Here is a 22639-nt window from a genome sequence, read left to right on the forward strand (position 1 = left end):
AGCTGTCAACTTGCCAAATATCTCTTGGCTTTGTTCCCATACCCATTCGCTCCCGTTGGGTTTCCATGGTTACAGAACTCCAGGGGCCACCATGCCAGTTTGGGGCCACTTTGCCTTCAGATCTATCTACTCCCTCTCCTGTTTGGCTCTATAATGCAGAGGTCTGATTCCACTGAGTCAGCCTGCTCCAGCTCATTCAGCTATCGGGAGGCACCGGGAGGAGATGGAAGGATGGGAGGAAGGGAGAAGTTTCTTTACTCTGTCTCAGGGGCCTCTCCGTGGTGGCTGAGTCTCCTCCGTGGCTCCCGTAAATGCGAGACTGGCCCACCACGCTCCTGCTTCCACGGGGGCACTGGCGATGCCACTCCTCCTGTGTCCCTCGGGTGGCGGTGGCTTCTTGCTATTGGGGCTCCTCCCCACCTCTGTCTTCTCAGCTCTTCCATCACCTGGGTTTCCAGTAATCCCTGAACTAAGGCCCTTCCCTCGGTTTCCATCACTCTACGTGGCTTCTGCTCTCGTCATTGGACCCTCACTAGCGGTGATGTGATGTTACGGGTGGTGTGAGGCAGAGCGGGGGTGTCTGTTTCTATGAAAACTTTCCAAGGTTGAAGACCTTGGAAAGATTCGGTGAAGGCAAGTTGCTAAAAAATAAACTGAATTAAGTGTGGGTGAAACATTGTGAAAGACTGGGCAAAAGGGTCAGAACTGCTACCGGGTGCTAACCGCTCCATAAGCATCTTTACATTTGTGTTCCACATTAAAGAGGACAAACCTGGACATCGTAGGAGACTCCTTCTGGGTTGATTAAAGACAGAAGAACAAGAGGGAGGCCATTTGGTACACACTGACAAACTTACACATAAAAAAGGAGCATCATTATTTTTTTTCAGTGATTTCCTTCTTCAACCAAAATTTTAGATTAAATGGTTCAGAGGCATCTATGGTATCAGATATTTTTTTTCTAGTGGGGAACAAGAGGACACTCGACTGCTCACTGCATACCAAGAGGGTGCATGGTCAGAAGTGGCAGCAACGGGAGTCCTGGGAACTGGGCAGCTACCACGTGCCGGGCATACTCAAAGTATGTTTTTCATTTAATCCTCTTTGCAGTTGTAAGTGGGTCCCATCTCACAGGCGAGGAAGCAAGCTCAAAGGAAAAAGCCTTCACCCATGATCTCACAGCTCATAAGGACCAAAGGCAGGCTTCAGGAAGGTGCTTCCCTGGGCACCCTTCAGAGGTTCGTGCAAAGTCTGGTGCACGCTTCTGAAAGGGCACGTGGAGATTATAAGCCTCTTGAGGGAGAAACCAAGCTTGTCACCCAGCAGGCCTTTGCTGCATGGTCCCAGGAAGGCAGCAAACCACCTGCCTCACAGATATACCCTCTATGGGCCCCCCTCCTCCCTGGGCCTGAACTCAGCTTCCCAGGGAGGGGGAGTCCCTCAGAGTGACCAAATTATAGGTGTTATGGGGGAGCCCACTCTTACGTGTGGAAAAAACAGCCAAGTGCGTAGGGTGGTACATTAGAAACTCGAGGCGGCGTCGGCAGAGTGGAAACAGCTCCTGGGCAGGGAAGCAAGGGGCCCGGGTTCCACTGACTCACTGGTGAGTTCAGAGTGTGTCTCTGCCCCTCTGGGGGCCTCAGTTTCCATTCTGTTAAAGGGGGGTCTTTCCAGTTGTTTTCATCTCTGATCAGTTTCACAACATGGCAGACTCCAAAACACTCCAAATTTAGCCAGGAGGCCAAGACCCCTTGGCGGGCTGTGCCGCTGACCCACCCCCTTCCCCACCGCCCAGCCCTGCCCAGGCCGGGCCAGCCGATGAGTTTCCAGCAGGGGCAGTCTATACCCCTATGTGACCATGATGTCTCTTTTCCTGCACTTACTCATAACAGAGCCCGAATTACGTCACCCAGACTCGGGCAAGGAAACCAGCCTTCATGGCGTCCTCACCTCATTGCCTGTCCTCCGAGAAATGTGTTATCCCCATTCTACAGGAAAGGAAACTGAGGCCCAGAGGAGGGCAGTGACTTGCCCCACGGCGTTGCAGCTGGGGTTCAGCAGAGCTGGACTAGAAGTTGAATCTGACCTCATAACCCTGCACCTTTCACTTAAACCTGTTTCCTCCCTGGAGAAGTTAGAACCCCCACCCCCACCCCCAGCAACTTGCCACTAGGGAACAGAAGACTGAGTTTTCAGGAGGACGCAGGTGAGACTCAGACAGCGAATTTCCAAGGTCATCCCACTCCCAGGTGACCCAGTGAGGCACTGAGCAGAGGCAAGTCTCCCCGGGACCTGGGACAAGCTCCTCCTCCCCCGGATGCCCCTTCTCTGCTGTGTTAGCCTACAGAGATGACGGGGCCTGCGCCCAAGCTTGGGCTCCCTAGGAGAGGCTGGGTGGTGGGGCCCAGGCTGCAGAGGGCTCTTGGGAGCCTCGGGATTTGGCTTAGAGGACACTGCAGAGCCCTGGGGTGTTGTGGCTGAGGCCCAGCCTGGTGAGCCAGAGGCTGACATTCCAATCCCACTCAGAATACTGTGTGGCCTTGCACGAGCTGACTTCAATGTCTCGGGCCTCAGTGGTCTTGCCCATGAAATGGGAGATAGAGCTTTCCAGGGAAATGCTGCAGCTTCCACCCTCCCCCCAAAGCCTGACCTGGCTTCCAGGAAAACACGGAAATGTGGAGTTGAATCATCTTCCATGTCTTTCCTACTTCTGAGTCCCTCTGGGAGTTGAAGGATGCAGGGGGCTGACGAGCTCCCACTGGGAGCCTGAAGGGTGGGGGCGGGAGGGCTGGAGGCAGTGGGGACCGGAGAGCAAGAGGAAAGGCCTAGAGACAGGCAAGTCCAGGCACCTGAGGCAGGAACAGAGAACCCCATAGTATAGATGCACAGGTGGGCAAAGTGAGCAAAGGGCCTTGAATGACTGGGTGCAGGCCTCAGACCCCAAGCTCTGCACAAGGCCCCTTGGCAAGGCCGTGCCCCCTAGGAAGCCCTTTCTGGAAGCCCAAGGGCTCCAGGGTGAGCACTGGTGACGCCCCTTCATGTATTTCCCTTGGTGCCTGATCCCAACTCCCATAAAATCTCCCCAAAGTGTCACCCAGCCACCCGCGTGGATACCTCTCTGGGACTGAATTGGTTGACGATGGCCGGGTGACAGCCACCCACAGCCCAGGTGGGGGGCGCCTGGAGGGATCCGGGCTCCTGGGGCTCCCTGCTACCTGGGCCCACACTGGCCTTCATTAAAAAGGAGTCTCCCACAGGATCCAAACCACCACCCAGCCACTCCTGCCCCAGCCTCTTCCAGTTCTGCTTTTGGGCCGCGTGCTGAGGCCAGCCCCACAAATAAAAGCCATCCTTTTTTTTTTCCTCTCTCTCTCTCTTTTTTTTTTTTTTTCTAAAAAGGGAGAGAGGCAGCCACAAGATCTTCTAAGAGGCTGTGACATCACGGCCCAGGTGACTGCTGCCCAGCCAATGGGCCAAGGCCGCGAGCTGGCTTCTTGCATCCTGTGAGCTGAGGTTGGGTTGACACCGTGAAGGCCTGGTCCCTCAACCACAGAACCACAAGGCCAGGCCCTCGGCCGCCTTCGGGGGGCCCTGCGCCGGAGCTGGTTGGCTCCCGGTCCTCCCACCCCTGGCCGCCCTCGCACCCACTGAGCTGAGCTCTGACGGGGGCGAGCCTCATTCATTCATTCCCGCGGTGCTCGGTGCTGGGCTGCCTCGGCTCTCACCGCCCCGCGACTCCTGCCCTGGCTGCCGAAGGCCCCTTCCCGCCATCTAATGATACACTCTGCATACGCTTCTGTTGAAAATTTGTGGCGAGACATTCCTGTGGGACCGGGAATCCAAATTCTTGGGTACAAACAGAAACTTACTTTCCTTGGGGATTTTTTTCCTCTCTCGCTCACACACACACTCTCGCGTTCTTTCCTTTTTTCTTTTTCATAGCAGTAGGTGGGGGTGGGGGGGCAAAAGAGACAAAACGACACACACACAAAAAAACAAAAAGCAACTCCCCCCCCCCACTTTATTTTCAAAAGTAGCTAAGAAAAAATAAAACAACAGCCAACCAAGTTATCCCAACCCAACCCCCAGAAGGGCTGAAACCTCGCCTTCCTCCGAGCGGGGCATGGCATCGAACAGCATCTTCGATTCCTTCCCGACCTACTCGCAGACCTTCATCCGCGGTGAGTAATGAGCGCCCTTTCGGGTGGGGAGCTGGGGCCAGGCCCCGGACCACGACCCTCCACCGCCTGCCCCTGGCTGCCTTCAAGGGCCCAGGGTTGGTTACCTAAATCCGCTGGCTTCTGAAAGCCGGAGGTGGGAACTGGGCTTGGTGGCCTCCGTGGTCTCCTGGAGTGGGACATGTTTGTGAACTTTTATCCTCAGCTGGTGGGAACCGTTCGTGGTGGGGGTCATGGATACCACAAGACCTCAAGACCTCAAACACCAGAGCTCTGAGGGTCGTGAGATGGAGAAGACATGGGGGTGTCTCTGTGACCCCACGAGGCTTCCTGCCTCCCCCGTGGAGCTCTGGGCCCTGCAACCCTAGCCCCTGGCCCTCCTGGGGTGCTCAGACCCTCTACCTGGACTCAGGTAGATACTCAGATTCTCCCATTCCCCAGGGCCCCGGCCGGCTTCTGCCCAGAGCCGCGGAGCAGGCAGGAGGCAAGAGTCTTACATTGGTGGACTCAGAGACCTTCCCAAGGACCTTCCCCTAACTCTGCATTTTCTGAGGAACCCCTGGGACTAAGGAAGCAGAGGGAGAAAGGGGTCCAGGCTTTTGCTGGAATGCATGCAGCTCTGGCTGGCCCTGAGCCTGGATCAGAGTTTGGGGAGCAGACCTCGGGAAGGTTTGTGGATTTGGTCACGGGGAGAAATCAGTTGTTTCTATATATAGCCTAGAGGGACCCAGAGGTCTAAGTTATGTCCCTCAAAAAGGATTTAGTTCCCAGATTCCCCACTGGGAACCTCTGATTGAGGCTAGAACTCAGGGGGAGACTGTTCCTGCTTCTGTCTGGCCCTTCGAGGTGACGTGCCCGGGCCTCACACAACACCTTGTTGCCTTCCTCCTCACTAGTGGGAGCCCAGATGGGGCTGTGGCACCTGAGATCGGGGGTCAAGAGACCCTGAGGCCAAGATCAGTGGCTACCCTGCTGAGCAGCCTTAGACAAGTTACTTAAAGTCTCTGTGCCTCAAATGAAGGCCCCTCTGGCTGTGACATTCTGATTGCCTGAGGCTGGGAATGGCCTGTGTGTGAGGACAGGGCCTCAGGGTTGTAGACGGGGACGACTTCTCCTCCGGAATAGAGGGATGGAATGGAAGCCAGAACTCCAGGGCTTGGGGGCTAGGCCCTGCCTTTGCTCTGCTGAGGTGGTTAGCTGAGGTGCAGTAGCCGGTCTGACTGTCCATCTGCCCATCTGCCTGTCCCGCTGTGGACTGACTCCAAGCCAGTCCTTGGGCAGCCAGCTCTGTGCAGGCATATTTGAGTGCTTATTGTTCAAAGGCTTCTGCATGGGCTTGCCTGAGGGCTGGACCCGCTCCCTCCTCCCTGGAGAGGGGCTGAGGCAGGCTGTGTGGCTGCAGTCGGGGGACTGAGTCGGGGAGACGCGGGTTGTGGAGGGCTGCCGTCCCCGTGGTGGGGGCACTCCCGTCAAACCTGCTTGTGGCCGGTGACCAGCAACAGCCCTGGGTCTAGGAGCCGAGCGCCGTGGGCTCCTTCCTTCCAGCGGCTCCTATTATAACGCTGCTCCCTTTGTAGTCCTGCGAGCTAATTAAAGGCAGTGCTGTGGCAAGAAAATAGGAGTTTATAAAAACCATTTGCTGGGTCTTTGTAATCTGTACTTCTCCCTCCATGAGCAAGATGGAGAAACATTGAGTTCAAAACAAAGGAAATTTAGGAGCCGGGACTAAAGGGCCACCCACCTAGGGTGGGCTCCTGAGAGATGGTAGAGGTGACCCGGAGGGAGAGGGAGGGGACAGCTGGTGGCTTTGGGCTGGCTGCGTGCACAGAGCTGGGAGGCTGCCGCGCAGAGCGCGCTGATCCCTGCAGGGTGATCTGGTAAGCAAGGCTGGGGATGGGGTGGGGTGCTCTGTTTGCCATCTGAAGCTTTCCCTGAAGTTCCATGTCCTGTCCATACCGTCTTGCCCCCTCTGTCTTGCCCAGTTCTATCCCCCCGACTTCCCACTCACTTAGACGGATCTGCCTCCCAAATTTTGTCTCCAAGAGGTTTCCCAATTCTGGCCCCAGAGAGATCCAACCCTGGGGTCCTGCAGCGCTCGCTCCATGCTAATCCAAGCTTAACCTGCTGGGAGCCGGGGACCTTTGCAGACTCTCAGAGAGCCTATGGACTCCTCAGAATCGTATTTTTAAATGCATAAAACAAAATACAAAGAACTATTAAAAAAAAAAAACCTAAAATCTATAGAAACGCTGTCTTCAAACTATCAAAAAAGCCAGTGTGTGACACCGTGACCACGGGCCTCTCAGTGGCGACGGTAAGGGCATGATGCAACGGCGATGGGCATACACCGTACTTCAGGAGAACTGTGACAGCCCTAAGGAGACCGAAGGATGTCTGCGATTTCCACAGGTGACAAAGTCACTGTGGAAAAAAGATGCTAAACTTTAGCTAGAGGTCAGTGAAAAGAAAGACGTCATGTGTTTCCTGCCTGAGTCCATGGAGGCCCTGAATTCAGGCCTACGGTCCTAGTTCCTTAGCTGGAAATGGTAGAGCAAGCGGGTCTCAGGACATCACCGCCTCTTGAAAGGTTTTCCAAGCTGGATCCCGGATTCCAGAACTCCTCTCAGTCCTCTGTGATGACGAGGTCTGGGGAGAGCCTGGCGTGTGTGCACGTGCGCCGGCCAGGCTGCTGGGTCCATGGGATCCTCCAGGCAAGAATACTGGCGTGGGTTGCCATTCCCTCCTCCAGGAGATCTTCCCGACCTAGGGATCGAGCCTGGGCCTCCTGTGTCCCCTGCAGTGGCAGGCAGATTCTTTACCACTGAGCCACCTGGGAGGATGGGGAGAGCGTGGAGAGGCATTTGATCCCCATCTGAGTTAGAGGGTGAGGAGGGGACGAGAAGAGGGAGAGGCTTACCCCACAGAGCTGGCAGACTGATGGCAGAATTCCAGGCACTGAGTGGGTGGAGGGGGCTCCTGGGGTGCAATTCTCCGCCTTCTCCCATCTCTTGGGAGATTCTCCCAAGGATCCTCTCCCGAGGATTCTCCCAGGCAGGAGAAGGGGTATGAATCCTCTCTTTGACAGATGGGGAAGCTGAGGCCTAAGAACACACTGCATGACTATGGGCAAGTCCTGCCCAGTCTCTGGGCCTTGGGGTCCCCACCGGACAAACAGGGCTATGGCTTGGGAATGCCTGAGGGCCTGTCCACAGCCCTTGGAGGGCCAGCACCTTCATTCTGGATCTGCCCACGAGGCCCATCTCTGCACCCTCTGGGGTGTCTTCTTGCAGCAGGCCCCCCTCATAATACCCCCAAAATGCACCCTCCTCAGGACACTCAGGGAGGGTACCCCTCCAGGGAGGGAACTGGAGGAAATGGGTCTAAACTGCCATGTGCAGGAATCGCAGGGAAGTAAAGGTTTTCCCTGACTCAGTAATTCCACATAAGGTCATCAAGGAGGAGATAATGAGATTCAAGCTGGGTTCTGGAATCAGACACTCCAGGCTCAAGTCCTGCCTCTGCCCTTCAGAGCATCATAGCCCAAGGCAAGTTGCTTCACCTCTCTGTACCTGTTTCCCCATCTGTAAAATGGGAGCGATGATTACACCAACCTCATGGGCTCTGGAGAGAATTAAACAAGTAGGGTACCTGGCACAGAGTAAGCGCTTGCTAAACGTCTTCATTTTTCAAATTATCTTGAGCCTGCCCTTGTGCAGGAGCTCAGCTGCAAGGGTGACTAGGTCAGGCTCTCCACCCTTGAAGAAGTCACAGTCTAGTGTAGAAAAAGATGGGTGAACCGAAAATTGTACCGGGGTGGGATAAATGTTATAAGGGACTAAGAACAAGAGGGCTGGGGGATCAGAGAGGGCGACTGGCCGGACAGTTCTCCTGGAGCTGGGCCTTGCAGGCTGAGGAGAACGGGGAAAGGATGTCCCAGGCAGGGGGTAAGGTGGGGAAGCAGGAAAGGATGCGATGATGCCAGGAGCCTTCAGGGATGGCTGGGGGGTGCCATGCGGGGTGAGCTGCTGGAAGGGGACCAGGATGGGCCTGTCTGGCTGGGGTTCTCGGAGCAGTGGCGGGCAGTTGACCGACCGACAGCTCTGCCCCTGAAGACAGCTGGAAGGCATGGGAAACGGCCTCTCAGGTGGGAGGCAGGCTTGTGCAGGGGCAGGGGCTGAACAGAACGGCCCTGGGTAGAGTCTGACTCAGAGGTCACCAGACAGCGGGGCAGCTGCTCGGACCAGAGAGGTCACTCACTGTGTCCTTTGCTCAGCTCTAGGCAGTGGGCAAACAACAGGGGACTCTCCCAAGTCCCGGGCACCCCATGATGTTTGGTCACCCCGAGCAGCGTGCCCTTGGAGGCTTCCCCTCCCCCACAGCCCCGGGAGATGAAGGGACTGACCGCCAGCCACCCACACCCACTCCGGCGCTTGCCTGGCGCCACCTCTGCGGAGCCCCTTTGACGGCGGCTCCTGAGGCCGCCCTGCACACGCCCGTCTCCCCAGACCACCCTGCCTGTCCAAAGTACCCCCCAGGCAGGAAGGGCATTCCTGGGAGTCCCCCCACTGGCCACAGGGTCTGGGCGGGCATGAGGCGGCCCCACACAGTGGGACTGTGTGTCCAGGCCTCACCCGTGCCCACGACGGCGGCCGGCGGCCCCCAGCAGCCCTGCTGGTCACATAGAGAGCCCATTGACACCCTGGCCTGGAGGTGGCCGCATCAAAGCTGAGGCCTCCTCGGCTATCCAGGGGGTGGCGGGTGGGGGGGAGCTCTCGGGGGAGATGGGGGCCAGGAGTCGGATGCCCCAAGCAACAGGGCCTGACCTTCCAGAAGGCTCTGAGAGCAGGAAGGCAGTGGCACCCCCAACCCACCCTGCCCCATCCTCACCTGGGAGCCAGTCCGGATGCCTTCATTGACAGGAAGACTGGAGTCCGGGCTCAGGGTTCAGTGGGGCAGGAGGATGCTGGTCCTCCGGCCTTCTCCTGGGGATGCCTCATCTACAGACCCTTCCTCAAACCCACCAAGCAGGGGGATGCCCCACTGGCAGCTAAGGACCCTCACACACATCCCCTCTAGCCAGCAGTATTCCTTAGGACCCTGTGGCCATCAGGGACCCCTGGCCTCCTGGGAGCTTCAGATCCAAGCTGGCCTGGGCCTCAGTCAGTCACTCCTGCCTTGGTGCCCAGTAGCCTGCCTTACCTGCTGGAAGTTAGGGGGACAGGGGGAGGTGGGAAGGAAGGGTTTTACCCCCTCAGTGGATTTGGAGCCCAAGTCTTCCATCCCACCCTCCTTGAAACGGCACGTCCTGGAGGAACACAGCCAGGTTGGGAGCAAGACTGTCCTACCTGGAGACATGGCGAGAAGCAAGAACAGTGAGTGAATTCAGGAGAAAAGTTGGAGCTGGCAGGCAGAGCACCTCCCACCTTGGTTTATAGATGGGGAAACTGAGGTCCTGAGAGGCGTGTGGTCTTGCGTGAGGCCGGGACACAGCAGGAACACCGACTTTCCCCAGCCACTTGGGGACCAACCTTACACATAGCTCAGGAGTCAGGCCAGGTTGAAGCTGTTAGGTTAGCTGGGTGACCCAACACGTGACTTCAGCTCCTTGAGTGGGTTTCCTCCTCCGTAAGATAGGGCTAGAGCAGTTGCAAGAGAGAAGGCCACCCTGCCCTGAAGGCCTGCATGGCACTTGGTCTATAGTGAGCGCTCGCTCAGCACGGCCACCTCCTCAAAACTCTTGGCCCTGTGCCCCGCCCCGTTTGCTAACTTGCCACCTGGCGGACATTCCCACGTCTCACCCTCCAGCTCTGTCTCTAACACTGACCCCCTGGTGTTAATGCTGGAGAAGAAAGCGCAGGGAGCCTGTAAGAAGGACCGTCAGGCCCCTTGTCAATGGCTCCAAGAGACGGGGATAGAGAAGAGCCAATATGAAATGCAGTTAGTCACAAGCCCCGGCAGCCGCTAGGTCCCGCCACTTCCTTGCTATGTGGCCACAGGCAAAGTGTGGCCTCTCTGAACTCAGTTTTCTCATCTGTACAATGGGAAGAACAAACAGTAGCCACCTTAAGGCATGCTGGGTGGGTTAATGAGCTCATGTATATTACATGCTTAATAGAGGTCTTGGCGCAGAGGCAAGACCTCCCCAATTATGGAAATTATGACTATTTAGTGTTCCTGTTCCTCCTGGGCAAGAGTCTGACTCTGAACTGGATGGGGAAGGTGAGAAACCCACCTCTCTTCTCAAGGCCCAGTCTAAAGACCTCCTCTTCTGGGGAGCCTTCCTGGGTTCCCCTCTTCTCCTCTCCAGGCCTCAGGAGTGCCCTGCTCCTGCCCGCACTACCCCCTACCCTCCTCCTGGCAAGGGGGGTGCCCCCAGGAGCAGGTTGGGCTTAGAGGAGGGAGTGGGGGTGGTGAAAGGACCAATGACTGGATGGACCAACACGGACCCTCGGGAGGGTTCCAGCTTCTCCGCTTACTTCCTCTTCACCGTCTGGCTCGTTCTTTGAAACAATGCTTGCTGGTGGGAGTCTGAGCTCTCATGTCCAATCGGCACAGCCGTGTGAAGGTTTAGGTTCCTCTTTGGGGTTTTCATTTGCGTCTGGGAAAAGTGTTTTTGGCAAAAGGTTCAGACTTACGTGTGGGCGGAGAGGGCGGATGCCCATAACTTATGATTTGCTGAGGTGACCGAAGTTAGTCCCCCCTAGAACATCTGACTGAAATTCCACCATGGCGTTTGGCCCCTCTGGGGTGAAGGGTTGCCCACTGGGCTTTTCTAGAAGGCAGGGTAATTTCAGGGATCTGCTCACCTTTGTAAAGAGGAGAACAACGGCTGGGTGTAGAGCAAGCGGAAGACATAAGGGAAGGAAAACTTGGGGCGTGCAAATGAACGGGGTGAAAGGAAAGGGGATGGGGAGGAGAAGGGAGGTGCATTTTGGTCATGCCCCTGCCTCAGACTCAACTCGCCCAGGTGCCCTGTGGCTAAAGACAAACACACCACTATGGCCCCAAGAAGTGCCCTCCCCCCCGAGGACTTTCCTTCCATCCTCCTTGCCTCCCATGGAGGGAGCCTCCCACCCACAGCTCTGGCCAGCAAGATGGCTGGAGCAAGGAGCCTCATGTCCTAGGTAGCAAGGGTTCACGGCACTGAGCCTGGTTCTCCCCTATAAGCAGCCATGTCCCCTCCCAGAGGGCGGAGGACATCAGCCGTGGGAACAAGTCCGCCTTAGAAAAAAGACTGGAAGGAAGACACGAAAATGCTGTAGTTTGTGCTACATGATGCAATGGTGGTGAGGAGCGTTTATTTCTAATTCTCTTGATGATTGTAGGTTTTCCAAAATTTTTTAAATTTTTATTTATCTATTTTTGGCCATGCTGGATCTTCGTCGCTGTGAGTAGGCTTTCTCTAGTGGAGGCAAGCAGGAGCTATTCCCTAGTTGTGATGTGCAGGCTTCTCATTGCGGTGGCTTCTCTCGTTGCAGAGCACGGCTTCTGGGGCAAGCGGGCTTCAGGAGCTGCAGCATGTGGGCTCAGTAGTTGCGGTTCCCGGGCCCTAGGACACAGGATCAATGGTCTTGGCGCACAGGCTTGGTTGCTCTGGGGCATGTGAGATTTTCCTGGATCAGGGATCGAACCCAGGTCTCCTGCATTGGCAGGAGGATTCATTACCACTGAGCCACCAGGGACGCCTGGTTTTCCAAAGTTTCAAATGCTGAACACGTATTGCTTATAAATTTAGAGGGGATAACTTTAGTTTTTCAAAACAAAGAAGAGGAAGGGGCAGCCCCGCCCTGCTAGGAGCAGGTGAACTGGGTCCCCTGTCAGTCAGGGTTGCAGCGTGGGGTTGGTCTGCTCCCGCCCAGCCAAGACCCCACTGGCCGGCCCTGGTCTCTGTTCCTCTCCCCACGCCCCTTGCCTGTCACCTTCCTCCCGGTCTCTCTCCCACCTGGCAGTGGAGCGAGCGTCTGTCCTGGGCCAGGCAGAGCCGTACACATAACAGGTGCTCAGGAAATGCCAGTGGCCTGTACCGTGGCCCCAGTCTGAAGACAGGTTCCCTGAGGAGGGCTGGTTTCCCTGGATTCTCCCATGCCCAGTGCCCAGGACCTGGGTGCAGTGTGGGCCAGGTGGTGCTGTTCAGTGGACATTTGCTGAGTACCATCTGCACTCCAAACACTGCGCTGGGCACTGAGGATTCAGGTGCGGACCAAACAGACAATGTTGCCTGCACTCCTGGAGCCTGGTGATGTATGGAAAGAGTTTTTCTCAGGAAAATGCCCCAATGAGAAAGGCCAGCACCTCTTTGGCTGATGCCCTTCCTATCGATATAGAATCTCAGCCTCCTGGGATTTCTGTAAATCTTCCCATGACCCCACTGAATCCTCATCACAGCTCCGTGCGCTGGGCACCACTACCTTCATTGCAGAGATGAACAAACAGAGGCAGATCAACAAGTGACGGGCTAAAACTAACATTTCATAGAAGACCCTAAGGAAAGGAGACGGGAACCATGTTTGTTAATGACTTGCTATGCCAGGCACTGTGGGAGCTCCCATCTTAGTTAATCAGTTAATCTCTAATCCATGTAGTAGGTGTGATCGAAGTTTTACAGATGAAGAAACTAAGGCCCAGCAAAGGGAAGTAACTAACCCAATGTCATGCAGCTAGTAACCACCAAAGCCCAAATTCACATCAGAATCTGTCTGATATCAAAGCCAACCCAACAAAAGTCTCCTTTCTACCTGGCAGACATCTCTTCTTTAAGGTCTCAGCTTACCACCTCCATGGAGGCCTCCCTCATTCCTCCAGGCAAGGTGATCCATATTCTCTTCTGTGCTACTAGAGTACCTTCAGGCCCTTCTCACATACTTCCAGGCTTCCCAGAAAGGATAGGATCCGGGATAGCCAGATCTTGGAGGGAGGATCATTGATGTTCCAGGCAGAATAAATGGCATCAGCAAAGGTATGGCAGCAGGACCTTGCAGAGACACTTGCTAAGAGACGAGAGGGCCTGGGGAGTCCTGCAGCAATGTGGAGGGAGAAGATGCAAGCAGGAAGGTAAGCCAAGCCTAGAGCTGGGCATGGCCTTCAAGGCAGTGGGGTCCAGGCAGGATCCGAGCGAAGCGGTGATGTGGGGCACAGCATCCCGTGATGCACCGGGCTGCTGTCTCTGAAATAGGCCAGTGTAGACGTGCGCCTTGAGCTCCTGTGTGTGAGTAGAGACCACAGGGGCCCTCCTGCACCCGCTTGCAAGTCCTATTTTTATCACTCTCTAGACACACATCTTAGTAACTAAAGCAAACTTGTTCTCAGGCACGTAGAGTGCACCATGGATGGGCTCGTCTGTGGTCTGACGAGGACAAGTCGATGGTTCAGAGCAGCCAAAACGAGACCCATTCCGGGGAGAATCCCGGGACCGGTGCCCATGGAACAACTTGCAGGGCACAGTGCAAAAGGAGAATGCAGGGCCCCTTGTTCGAAAACCATTAAGAATTTAAGGATGGCAAGATACCGAGCATGAAACCAAGAGTGGGGCTCTTCTTCTTTTTAAAAAATATTTATTTATTTATTTTTGGCTGCACTGGGTCTCAGATGTGGTGTGCAAGCTCGGTGGTTGCGGGCACAACTAGCTTAGTTGCCCCGAGGCATGTGGGGTCTTAGTTCCCCGACCAGGGATCGAACCCGAGTCCCCTGCACTGGAAGGCAGATTCTTAACCACTGGACCACCCAGCAGGAAGTCCCAGTGGGGGCTCTTCTAAACAAGGGACACTGTGTGACTGCTTGGCCTGCATGTCCATGAAGCCGACCTCCCTAGAACAGGAGGGACCTGCCCTGAGCAGGAGGGACCCTGGGCTGAAAATGAACCTCTGTCTGCTTTTCCTTCTTGTGCTTCATTCCTTTGACTTGTACAGGCTTCCATTCTTCATGTGTCCACAATTTTAAAAATAATAATAAACTAAGTCTTATGTAAGCACATCCCTTGAAGCTTTTAGAACCAGGAAGAACTTTAGGGAAAACATGAATTCACCAAATGCCCACCCCTCCTGCATTTTAGGTTGTAGATCACCTGAAGGACTTAGGAAATGTAAAAATAAACTCTGTAATCTCAACACCCAGAGAAAACCGATATCATTCAGTGTATTTCAGTCTAGACTCGTTTCCCCTGTGTCTGTTTTTTGCCTCTAGAGCGTTGTTCCCTTTAAGGGTGAGGCTATACAGAGACTATGACATATTCAAGAACTTCACCAAATATATTGATAATCAGTATGATATATGTTGGGATATGTCTTCCAAGAGTCTAGAGTGACGCTATTCTATAGAACTTTCTGCGAAGATGAAAACGTTCTGTCTCTACAGGCTGACGCTGTAGCCACTCACTGTGTGTGAATACTGAATGCTTGAAATGGGCTGGCCCAGGTCCACAATGAGTCTGAATAAAGGACTGAATTTTTAATATTATTTTACCTTAACTATTTTTATTTAAATAGCACATGTTGGACCATCTAGATCTAGAAGAACATATGTGCCCAACTGTCAACCCACATTATCTCTTGAGGTGAGGTTATGAAGTTTTTCATTTTCCGACTCAAAATGTTTGAAAAATTTTATACTCAACCATCACGAACTGCTTTCTGTAAGCAGAAGAAAGCTGCTGAAGATTTAAGTTTGTAATGTATTCAGTGCTATGGCAGGGAGGCTTTAGATTTTTAAAAGCATATCACCAGGGAAGATCGATCCTGGAAGAATGAGATCTATTTTTATTTTTCCTATCAATGTGCAAGAGAAAGAATGTGGGGTTTAGAATCAGAAGCTGTGGGTTTGCCTCCTGTATCTGCCACTTACTGGCTGTGTGGCCATTTAACCTCCGTGAACCTCAATTTCCTCATCTGTAAGATGGGGATATTGATGTTACTGACCTTGCCAGGATGCTGTGGGGACTGAATCAGACAGTGATGATGAGAACCCAGGGGACCAGCTGAGCAGTGGAAGCGAGTTACTGGAGATGATTTCCGTAGAGGTGGAACCGCTCACTCATCTCTGTGGGGGGCACTGCTCACATCTCTGCCATTTCCTAGAAACCAGGAAATGAGGGGGACATCTCCCGACGTGTGTTCGGCAGATGTCATCAGGTGCCGAGCAGAAATGAAGGGGGCTCATAAAAAGGAACAAAATAATGCCACTTGCAGCAACATGGATGGGCGCAGAGATTGTCAGACATAATAGAGTAAGTCAGACAGAGAAAGATAAATATCGTATCATATGTGGAATCTAGAAAAATGGTACAGTAAGTTATTTGCAAAGCAGAAATAAAGTCACAGATGTAGAAAACAAACTTAAGGTTACCAAGGGGGGGGGGCGGGGGTGAATTGGAAGGTTAAGTTTGGCATGTATACACTGCTGCTGCTGCTGCTGCTGAGTCACTTCAGTCGTGTCTGACTCTGTGCGACCCCATAGACAGCAGCCCCCCAGGCTCCCCCGCCCCTGGGATTCTCCAGGCAAGAACACTGTTGACTAATGAGAACCTACTGCACAAGGAACTCTACTCAGTGCTCTGTGGTGACCTAAATGGGAAGCAAAGGAATCTAAAAAAGAGTGGAGATATTATATATATATATACATATATATATATATGATTCACTTTGCTCTATAGCAGAAACTAGCATAACACTGTAAAGCAACTATAGTCCAATAAAAATCAATCTACAAAGAAAAAGAAATGAAGGGGACTCTGTGACCAAATAAGATAGAGAATAACTGTACCAACCAGTGCTCCTCCGGGGGTTTTGTGGAGGACTTTTCAGACTTTGTTTTGTTTTTCAGACTTTGATATGCTAACAAACACTGGCTTCTCAAAGGAGCTGGTGCGCTGAGAGCCCACTTAGGGAAAAGTTGCTCTCGGGACAGCTGTTAAATCCATCATAGCTGCGGGTGCTGTGGGAGCAGAGAGTTACCTTCTCAAGGACCTAGGAAATTACGTGAAACTTGAAAGGGAAATTTGCTGGATCCTAAATACAAAATGGAAAGTACAAAATTGGAATCAATAAATGCAAAATTGTCTAGCATTCTCCAGGCCAGAATACTGGAGTAGGTAGCCTTTCCTTTCTGCAAGCATAATTGTCTAGAAAATATAAATTATGACAATTCTTAAAGAGTCATATTAGTATCAAACACTTACATGACCCTTACTATATGCCAGGCACTAAGTGCTTTGCTCTCTTAATCCTTGAAAGTGAAAAGTGAAGTCACTCAGTCAAGTCCGACTCTGCGACCCCATGGACTGTAGCCCATCAGGCTCCTCCGTCCATGGAATTTTCCAGGCAAGAGTACTGGAGTGGGTTGCCATTTCCTTCTCCAGGGGATCTTCCCAACCCAGGGAGCGAACCCGGGTCTCCCGCATTGCGAGCAGACGCTTTACCATCTGAGCCACCAGGGAAGCCCCTCTTAATCCTCACAACCTTACAAAATGGATACTAGTATTAAGCCCGTTTTATGCGTGAGACTACTGAAGCCCAGAGACATTAAACCGCCTGCCCAGGACCATCCAGCTGAGGCTCAAACCTGCACCTGGAGCCTGTGCACCTCACCATAGCACGTGGGCTCTGAGTTACTAACAACTGAGGTTTTCCCCGGATAAAGGACCAGCCCTCGGCTTCCGCCGGCCTCCTTCCTGGGAAAGGCTGGTGGCACTTGCGAGAGCCTAGCCAATCAGAATCGGCTCTGCTGCTTTCTCTCTGGGTTGCAGTTTCCTCATCTGAGAAACAGGCCAGCGGTCATTGGAGGACCCACATGGGGAGGTCTGTAAAACATAGCCCGTGGTCTACGGAGAAGGCACTTGATGGATGGCGGTCTTCTCCTTCATCAGTGCATAGTTGGGGAAACTGAGACACGGAGTGGTGGGAGCCCGGAGGTGGGGGAAGTTGAGCCAAAGGTGAGCTCAGAGAGCACTCCAAGAGCCAAGCCAAAGTCCGATGGCTGACCCAGATCCACAAAGGGCTCCTATCCCATCTGGCAGGGAGAGACCCTGCTGCCCCTCTCCTAAGAGCACTCTGAGCCCTTCGGTGGGGGCCTATCCCCCCCGGGCTCCTCTCCCTGGAGTCCCTCCCACCTGGTACAGGTTCTGTGTGATCCAGCACTGTGCCCCAAGCCTCCTGCCTAGGCATCTTGCAGCAGTCCTCTGGAATTTTCTATTTGGGTCCCCCATGTGGGGTGAGCCGCACACAGACATGCTTCTACCCCAGTTCATGGACCTCTTGCTTGTCCAGGGGAATATTCCTCTGTCCCAAGTCACCTCTGAAATTGTGGACTCAGCACTTGATGTCACTCTGGAACCCCAAGCGGTTGGTATTTTTGTCCCCATTTTGCCGAGGAGGAAAGTAAGGCCCAGAGAAGTGAAGACACTTGTCTACATTCACATCGTGTGTAAGGGGTGGAGCTGGAGTTGGATGCCAGGCTCTGCTCCCCACTGCCACGGGGTCCCCCACGGGCACAGCCCAGGGCACAAAAGGCAGCTCCTGAGTGCACATGCTGGATACACACCCCACACTCCCCCCAGCACCCCTGCATGTCAGGGGCTTTGTTGCTGGGGTAGAAGTTGAATGACTGAGCTGGGGCCCTCCCTCAGGCAGGGCCAGCTTCATGGGCTGTAACCCATGGGATGGCGCAGCGCTCCAAGTTCAGAAGGTCCCCACACTTGTGTTTCATGCTCCACAGTTGCCTCTTGACATTCCTAATAACCCTATCCTTGGCTAAAAGGGGCTGCTGCGGGGTACATGCCAGCTCAGACTCCAGGGTGGCCCCATGCTCATTCAGCCGAGGCAGGATGGAAGCTGGGCTTCTCTGCCCCCTGCCCCAGGTTGGGGGCGCTTGGCCCAGAGTGGTGGGCCTGGGGCATTGGATGGGCTCCTGAGGGTCTCCCTGCCTGAGCAGACAGTGGGACGAGTGAGGCAGGCACCTGGCCTCGCCTTTGGACACATGGTGGCCCTCCTCGATAAGATCACAGAGGCCCCACTGACGGGAGGAGGCGGCACTACAGCTCAGTCAGCGACACTGGGTTGGGGACCAAGCTGTGGTGTGTGCCCATTTGGGGCTCCGTTTAGGGCCTGCCTTGTTCACAGCCAGGTCCCCAGTGGTGAGCTAGGTTTGATTCCCAGGAGGGCTCAGTAAATACCTCTGGAGGAACAAATAAGACAACACAGTTTTCCCAGAGGAGCCAAGCCCTGGATTCCAACCCTGGGATGATCTGCACTTTCAGATTAGCCAGCCCTGGCTCTGAATCTTAGCCCTGCTACTTGCTCCCCATGGGATATATGTAACCTCCCTTTCATACAGTTTCCTCATGTGGACAAGGGGGAAAATAACAGTTCAGAGAATTAACCAAGACAATACTTCAAGTGCTTAGCTCTGCCCGCAGCCCTAGTGAAATGCTCAGGGTGTGAGAACTAAGATGATTATATCAAAAAGCTCTGCCAACTCCTTCCTCCTCAAAGATGCACGGTATTTACTCTGATGCTAAGATTTCCAGCTTTAACATTTTTTGGGTGGTTTTTCTGTGTTTCTCCAACGTTTTCATTTAACTCATATTACTTGTATCACAGGGACGGGGTGTGTTATATAAGGCACTCAATTAACGTTGCTCAGACAGTAAAGAATCTGGCTGCAATGCAGAAGACTTGGGTTTAATCCCTGAGTCTGGAAGATCCTCTAGAGAAGGGAATGGCAACCCACTCCAGCATTCTTGCCTAGAGAATTCCGTGGACAGAGGAGCCTGGTGGGCTACACAGTCCATGGGGTTGCAAAGAGTTGGACACGACTGAGCGACTTCCCTAGTTGCTCAGTGGGAAAGACTCTGCCTGCCAGTGCAGGAGATGCAGGAGACACATGTTCGATCCTTGGATCAGGATGACCCCCTGGAGGAGAGCCTGGCAACCCACTCCAGTATTCTTGCCTGGAGAATCCCATGGACAGAGGAGCCTGGCGGGCTACAGTCCCTGGCGTCGCAAAGACAGAGCTGAGAGATTGAGCACGAGCGACTAACACAATTAATGTTATTTATTAACGGTATTGTTTGAAACAGACAATAAGAAGGAGGTAAGTCAGAGTCAGCTGCCTGCAAGCATTCACTGGGGTCCCAGCTCCTTGGGGCCCTGATGGCATTTGGGGGCTGTGCCTTCACCCACATGCACCCCTCCCCCACTGATGCCACTGTTTCCCATGATCCATCCCCCACGGGCACACCTTCCCCACATGTACCCCTCCCTCGCTTGTGCCCCTCCCCACCTGTACTCCTGCCCTTCAGGCGCCGCCCCCCCCCCACCCACATGCCTCCCACCATCGGGTTAGCCCAGCCCCAGTCCAGGGCTCTGGGTAGGAGCTGTGGGTGTGGTCGGGCCACCGTCACAAGCTGCCCCAGTTCAGCAGCCAAAGTCTGGCACCCCCCCATCTACGTCAGGCCCCCAGGCTGTGTGCCCAGCAACCCCCATGCTCCCCACACCCCCACTCCCAGAGGCAAACACACATCAGAGGCTGCACCCACTGTGACAGACACCCGACTTTTCAGGAACCCCTGCCTGTGGGGACCCGGGGACATCTGGTGGTGTGGTCTGAGGGAGACCGCAGGGGAAGCAGCTTTGCCCCTACCCAGGCTGGTCCCCGCTTCTCGGGCCAGGAAGTTCATCCTCTTCCTGGGCCGGGGGGGTGGAGGGTGGTCCCCAGACACCTGCCACTGGGCCGTGTCCATGTGGCTGATGCTCCAAAAGGGATGAGGCCTTTGGGAAACCCAGGACAGATGGGACAGAGTGGCGGCCCCAGCTCAGAAGGAGGCTCTCCAGCTGGGAGGTGCTTCAGAGATGCCCGGCAGGGACCTTACAAGTGGGGAAACTGAGGCCATGCAGGAAGGTCCCGCCCTGGGTCACCCCAGAAAGACAGAGGCAGAGGAGGCGGGAGCAGAGAGGCAGTGAGGAAGGCAGGCCCGGCCCAACCCCTCTGGGCTTCGGTTCCCCTCCCATCACATGGGGATCACGCGGGCACCTTCCAGATCCAGCAGCCTGATCTGCTGGGAGCTTTGGAAGGCTCCAGGGTGCTCCAGGTGAAGTCCCCTTAGCTCCCTGCCTGCTGCGGGAGAAGAGGATGCAAATAGGAGGGGTCCCCAGGGACCTGGGTTAACCCCCCGCCGAGCTCATTTCTGGCCTCTTCTTCCTGTGGGGTTGGTTAAAAAATAGCTTCCCATCTGCCGGGGCTGGAGGGGGAGGGTCCATCTGGGGCGGTTAGGTACCCCCAGCCTGGCCTAGGGCAGAGACTTGCCTACTCCAGCCCCCCGAGGACCAGGCTTGGCAGCCTATGATGACGTGGCCTGTCTGACAAAGTTCTCTCCCTTTGACTCAGCACTGAGTTATCACCACTGCTGGGCTCAGACAAGCCACATGCCCAGGAGGCTGTCCTCTGAGTCCCTGCTCTCCCATTTCACAGATGGAGAGGGTGAGGGCATACACCTGCACCGGGACAGAGGGCAGGATCTGGCCCACCCAGCTTGCAGACCAAAGTTCCCTCCTGGCTTCCCAGTTACGCTGGGACAGTGCCCCATCAGGCAGCAGCTAGAAGGGGCAGCGGCACTGGGTCTTTGCAGCCCCAGGTTACAAGGTTCACAGCCCTTTAGGGCAGGACCAGTGGTCTACAGGGGTGCAGCCTCTGGGGGGCGGGGCAGAAGTCAGCTTTACACCAAGTCAGGCCAACCGGAGCTGAACCCCAGATGCCCTGTTTCCTTGCTCTGTGACTTCTACAAGCCACTTAGTTCTTGGGCCCTCGGGGATCCCATCTGTAAGATGGGAGACAGTCATCCCAATCACTAAGGAGAGTTGTAGGGGTGCACAGGGCCTGCTCCGTGGTGAATTCAGTCATTGACTTATTAACACGCGTGATGTATACGCAGGCCTGGGGCCGTGAGCACCCTCAGAGATGTCTCAGGCTGCTGCATTTAGGACCCAGTGTCTGAGATGGAAGTCACGAGCCTCAGACCATAACGTGGACAAGTGGCTGAGTACATGAGTATCTTCAGCCTGGATGGAACCAGAGAGGCCTTGGATGTAGATGGGGCCATTCTTCTGAGGAGGTCAAACGATCCCCAGGGCTTCCTGCCAGGGCCAGGGGTGGGGTGGCGCTGGGGAGCAGCGGGCAGGTGGTGTTACGGGCACAACAGTGTCCACGTGGGCTTCCCAGTCCTAGAATGTTCTCCAAGGGAGGACCCAGGAACACCCCCGAGGCGTCCACACAGGGGTATTCCAGGCAGTGTCTTCTTCATAACTGAAATCTGGAAACACCCCAAAGGGCAGACCACGAGGGAGCACCTTGGTGGTCCAGCCAGAGGTGGGAGTCTGTCCACACTCAACCCCCACCATGCCCAGTCAGCACAGTCACATCACCCACAGTTGAGGAGAGGATTAATAACACGGGGAAATGCACACTGTAGGTTGGTGAGTTTCAAAACCGGGTTCAAAACATGGAATATTATAAGTTCCCACCATTAGAAAAGAAAAGAAAGAGGGAGGGAGAGAAGAAATTGAATCTATACATACAGTAAGGATACCAACAGGCTGAAGACCAAAATATTAACAATTGTTCTGGGTGGCAGGATTATGGATGGTTTTAATTTTCTTGTGCATAATTTCATTATTTTCCAATTTTTCTTTAATGAGTATGCATTATCCTTCTAATTAGAAAAAAATGTGTTTTGTTTCCAGAGATGGGGGTGTAGGGGTTAGAGGTTGTTCTTCCCCTTTCATAGACTCTAAAACTGAGGCCCAGAGTGAGACAGATGTTCACTCATTGCCCTGTTCATTCATTCAGTCATTCATTGGTCCTTAAATCCTTCTGGAAAGCCCCCTAGAGGAAGGCTCGGTTCTAAGTTCCTGGGCCAAAGAGCTGAAAGTACTCAGTTCTGGCCTCAGGGTGGTCACAGTCTGGGAGAGTAAAGGACACAAAAGCAAGTCCTTATAATGCATTCAGAGGAGGGGACAAGTCCTCCTGGGAGCATCAGAGACAGTCTCACAATGAAGGGGAATTAGGACCAGGCTTTGATGTATGAGCAAGGGTTCTGCAGTCAGAGAAAAGCGGGAAGCCACCCCTCACAAAGCACCATGGGCTATTAGAGAGAAAGCATCTGCTATGTGTGGGAAAGTGTATCAGGAGATAAAGTGAGAATGTTCTGTGAGGGAATTTAAGGGCCTTGAGTTGCTTGGCTCTGCAGGCTGTGTGACTGAGAAAGTTACTGAACCTCGGGGGCCTCAGTTTCCTCATCTGTAAAATGGGCTAATGACCTCATTGAGTTACTGCAAGAACTAAGTTAGCAATCATAAAGCACTCAGAATGGTATTTGGTATACAGGAATGGTCATGAAACTGTTTGCTTTTATGATTGGTTGTTATATACCCTGCATGCATTCTGGGAGCCAAAAAGATTTTTAAGCTAAAATTTAA

General features: G+C 54.0%; 1 protein-coding gene across 2 annotated transcripts in view; it reads left to right on the top strand.

Annotated features, from left to right (window-relative positions):
• The first annotated feature begins 3685 nt into the window (after positions 1-3685).
• The window catches only part of RUNX3 (RUNX family transcription factor 3), a 66596-nt gene continuing 47642 nt past the window's right edge, over positions 3686-22639 (top strand). The window contains exons 1-2 of one of the 2 annotated variants that reach the window (XM_042244555.1): positions 3686-3851; positions 4090-4181. In XM_042244555.1, coding sequence (XP_042100489.1) covers positions 3775-3851; positions 4090-4181 — 169 coding nt within the window. In that variant the 5' untranslated portion in view covers positions 3686-3774. Of the gene's footprint in view, positions 4182-22639 lie in introns of both variants that reach the window. The other variant, XM_027965500.2, reaches the window with a different exon arrangement.

The sequence above is a fragment of the Ovis aries genome, chromosome 2 (assembly GCF_016772045.2).
Source record: "Ovis aries strain OAR_USU_Benz2616 breed Rambouillet chromosome 2, ARS-UI_Ramb_v3.0, whole genome shotgun sequence".
Classification (NCBI taxonomy): Eukaryota; Metazoa; Chordata; class Mammalia; order Artiodactyla; family Bovidae; genus Ovis; species Ovis aries.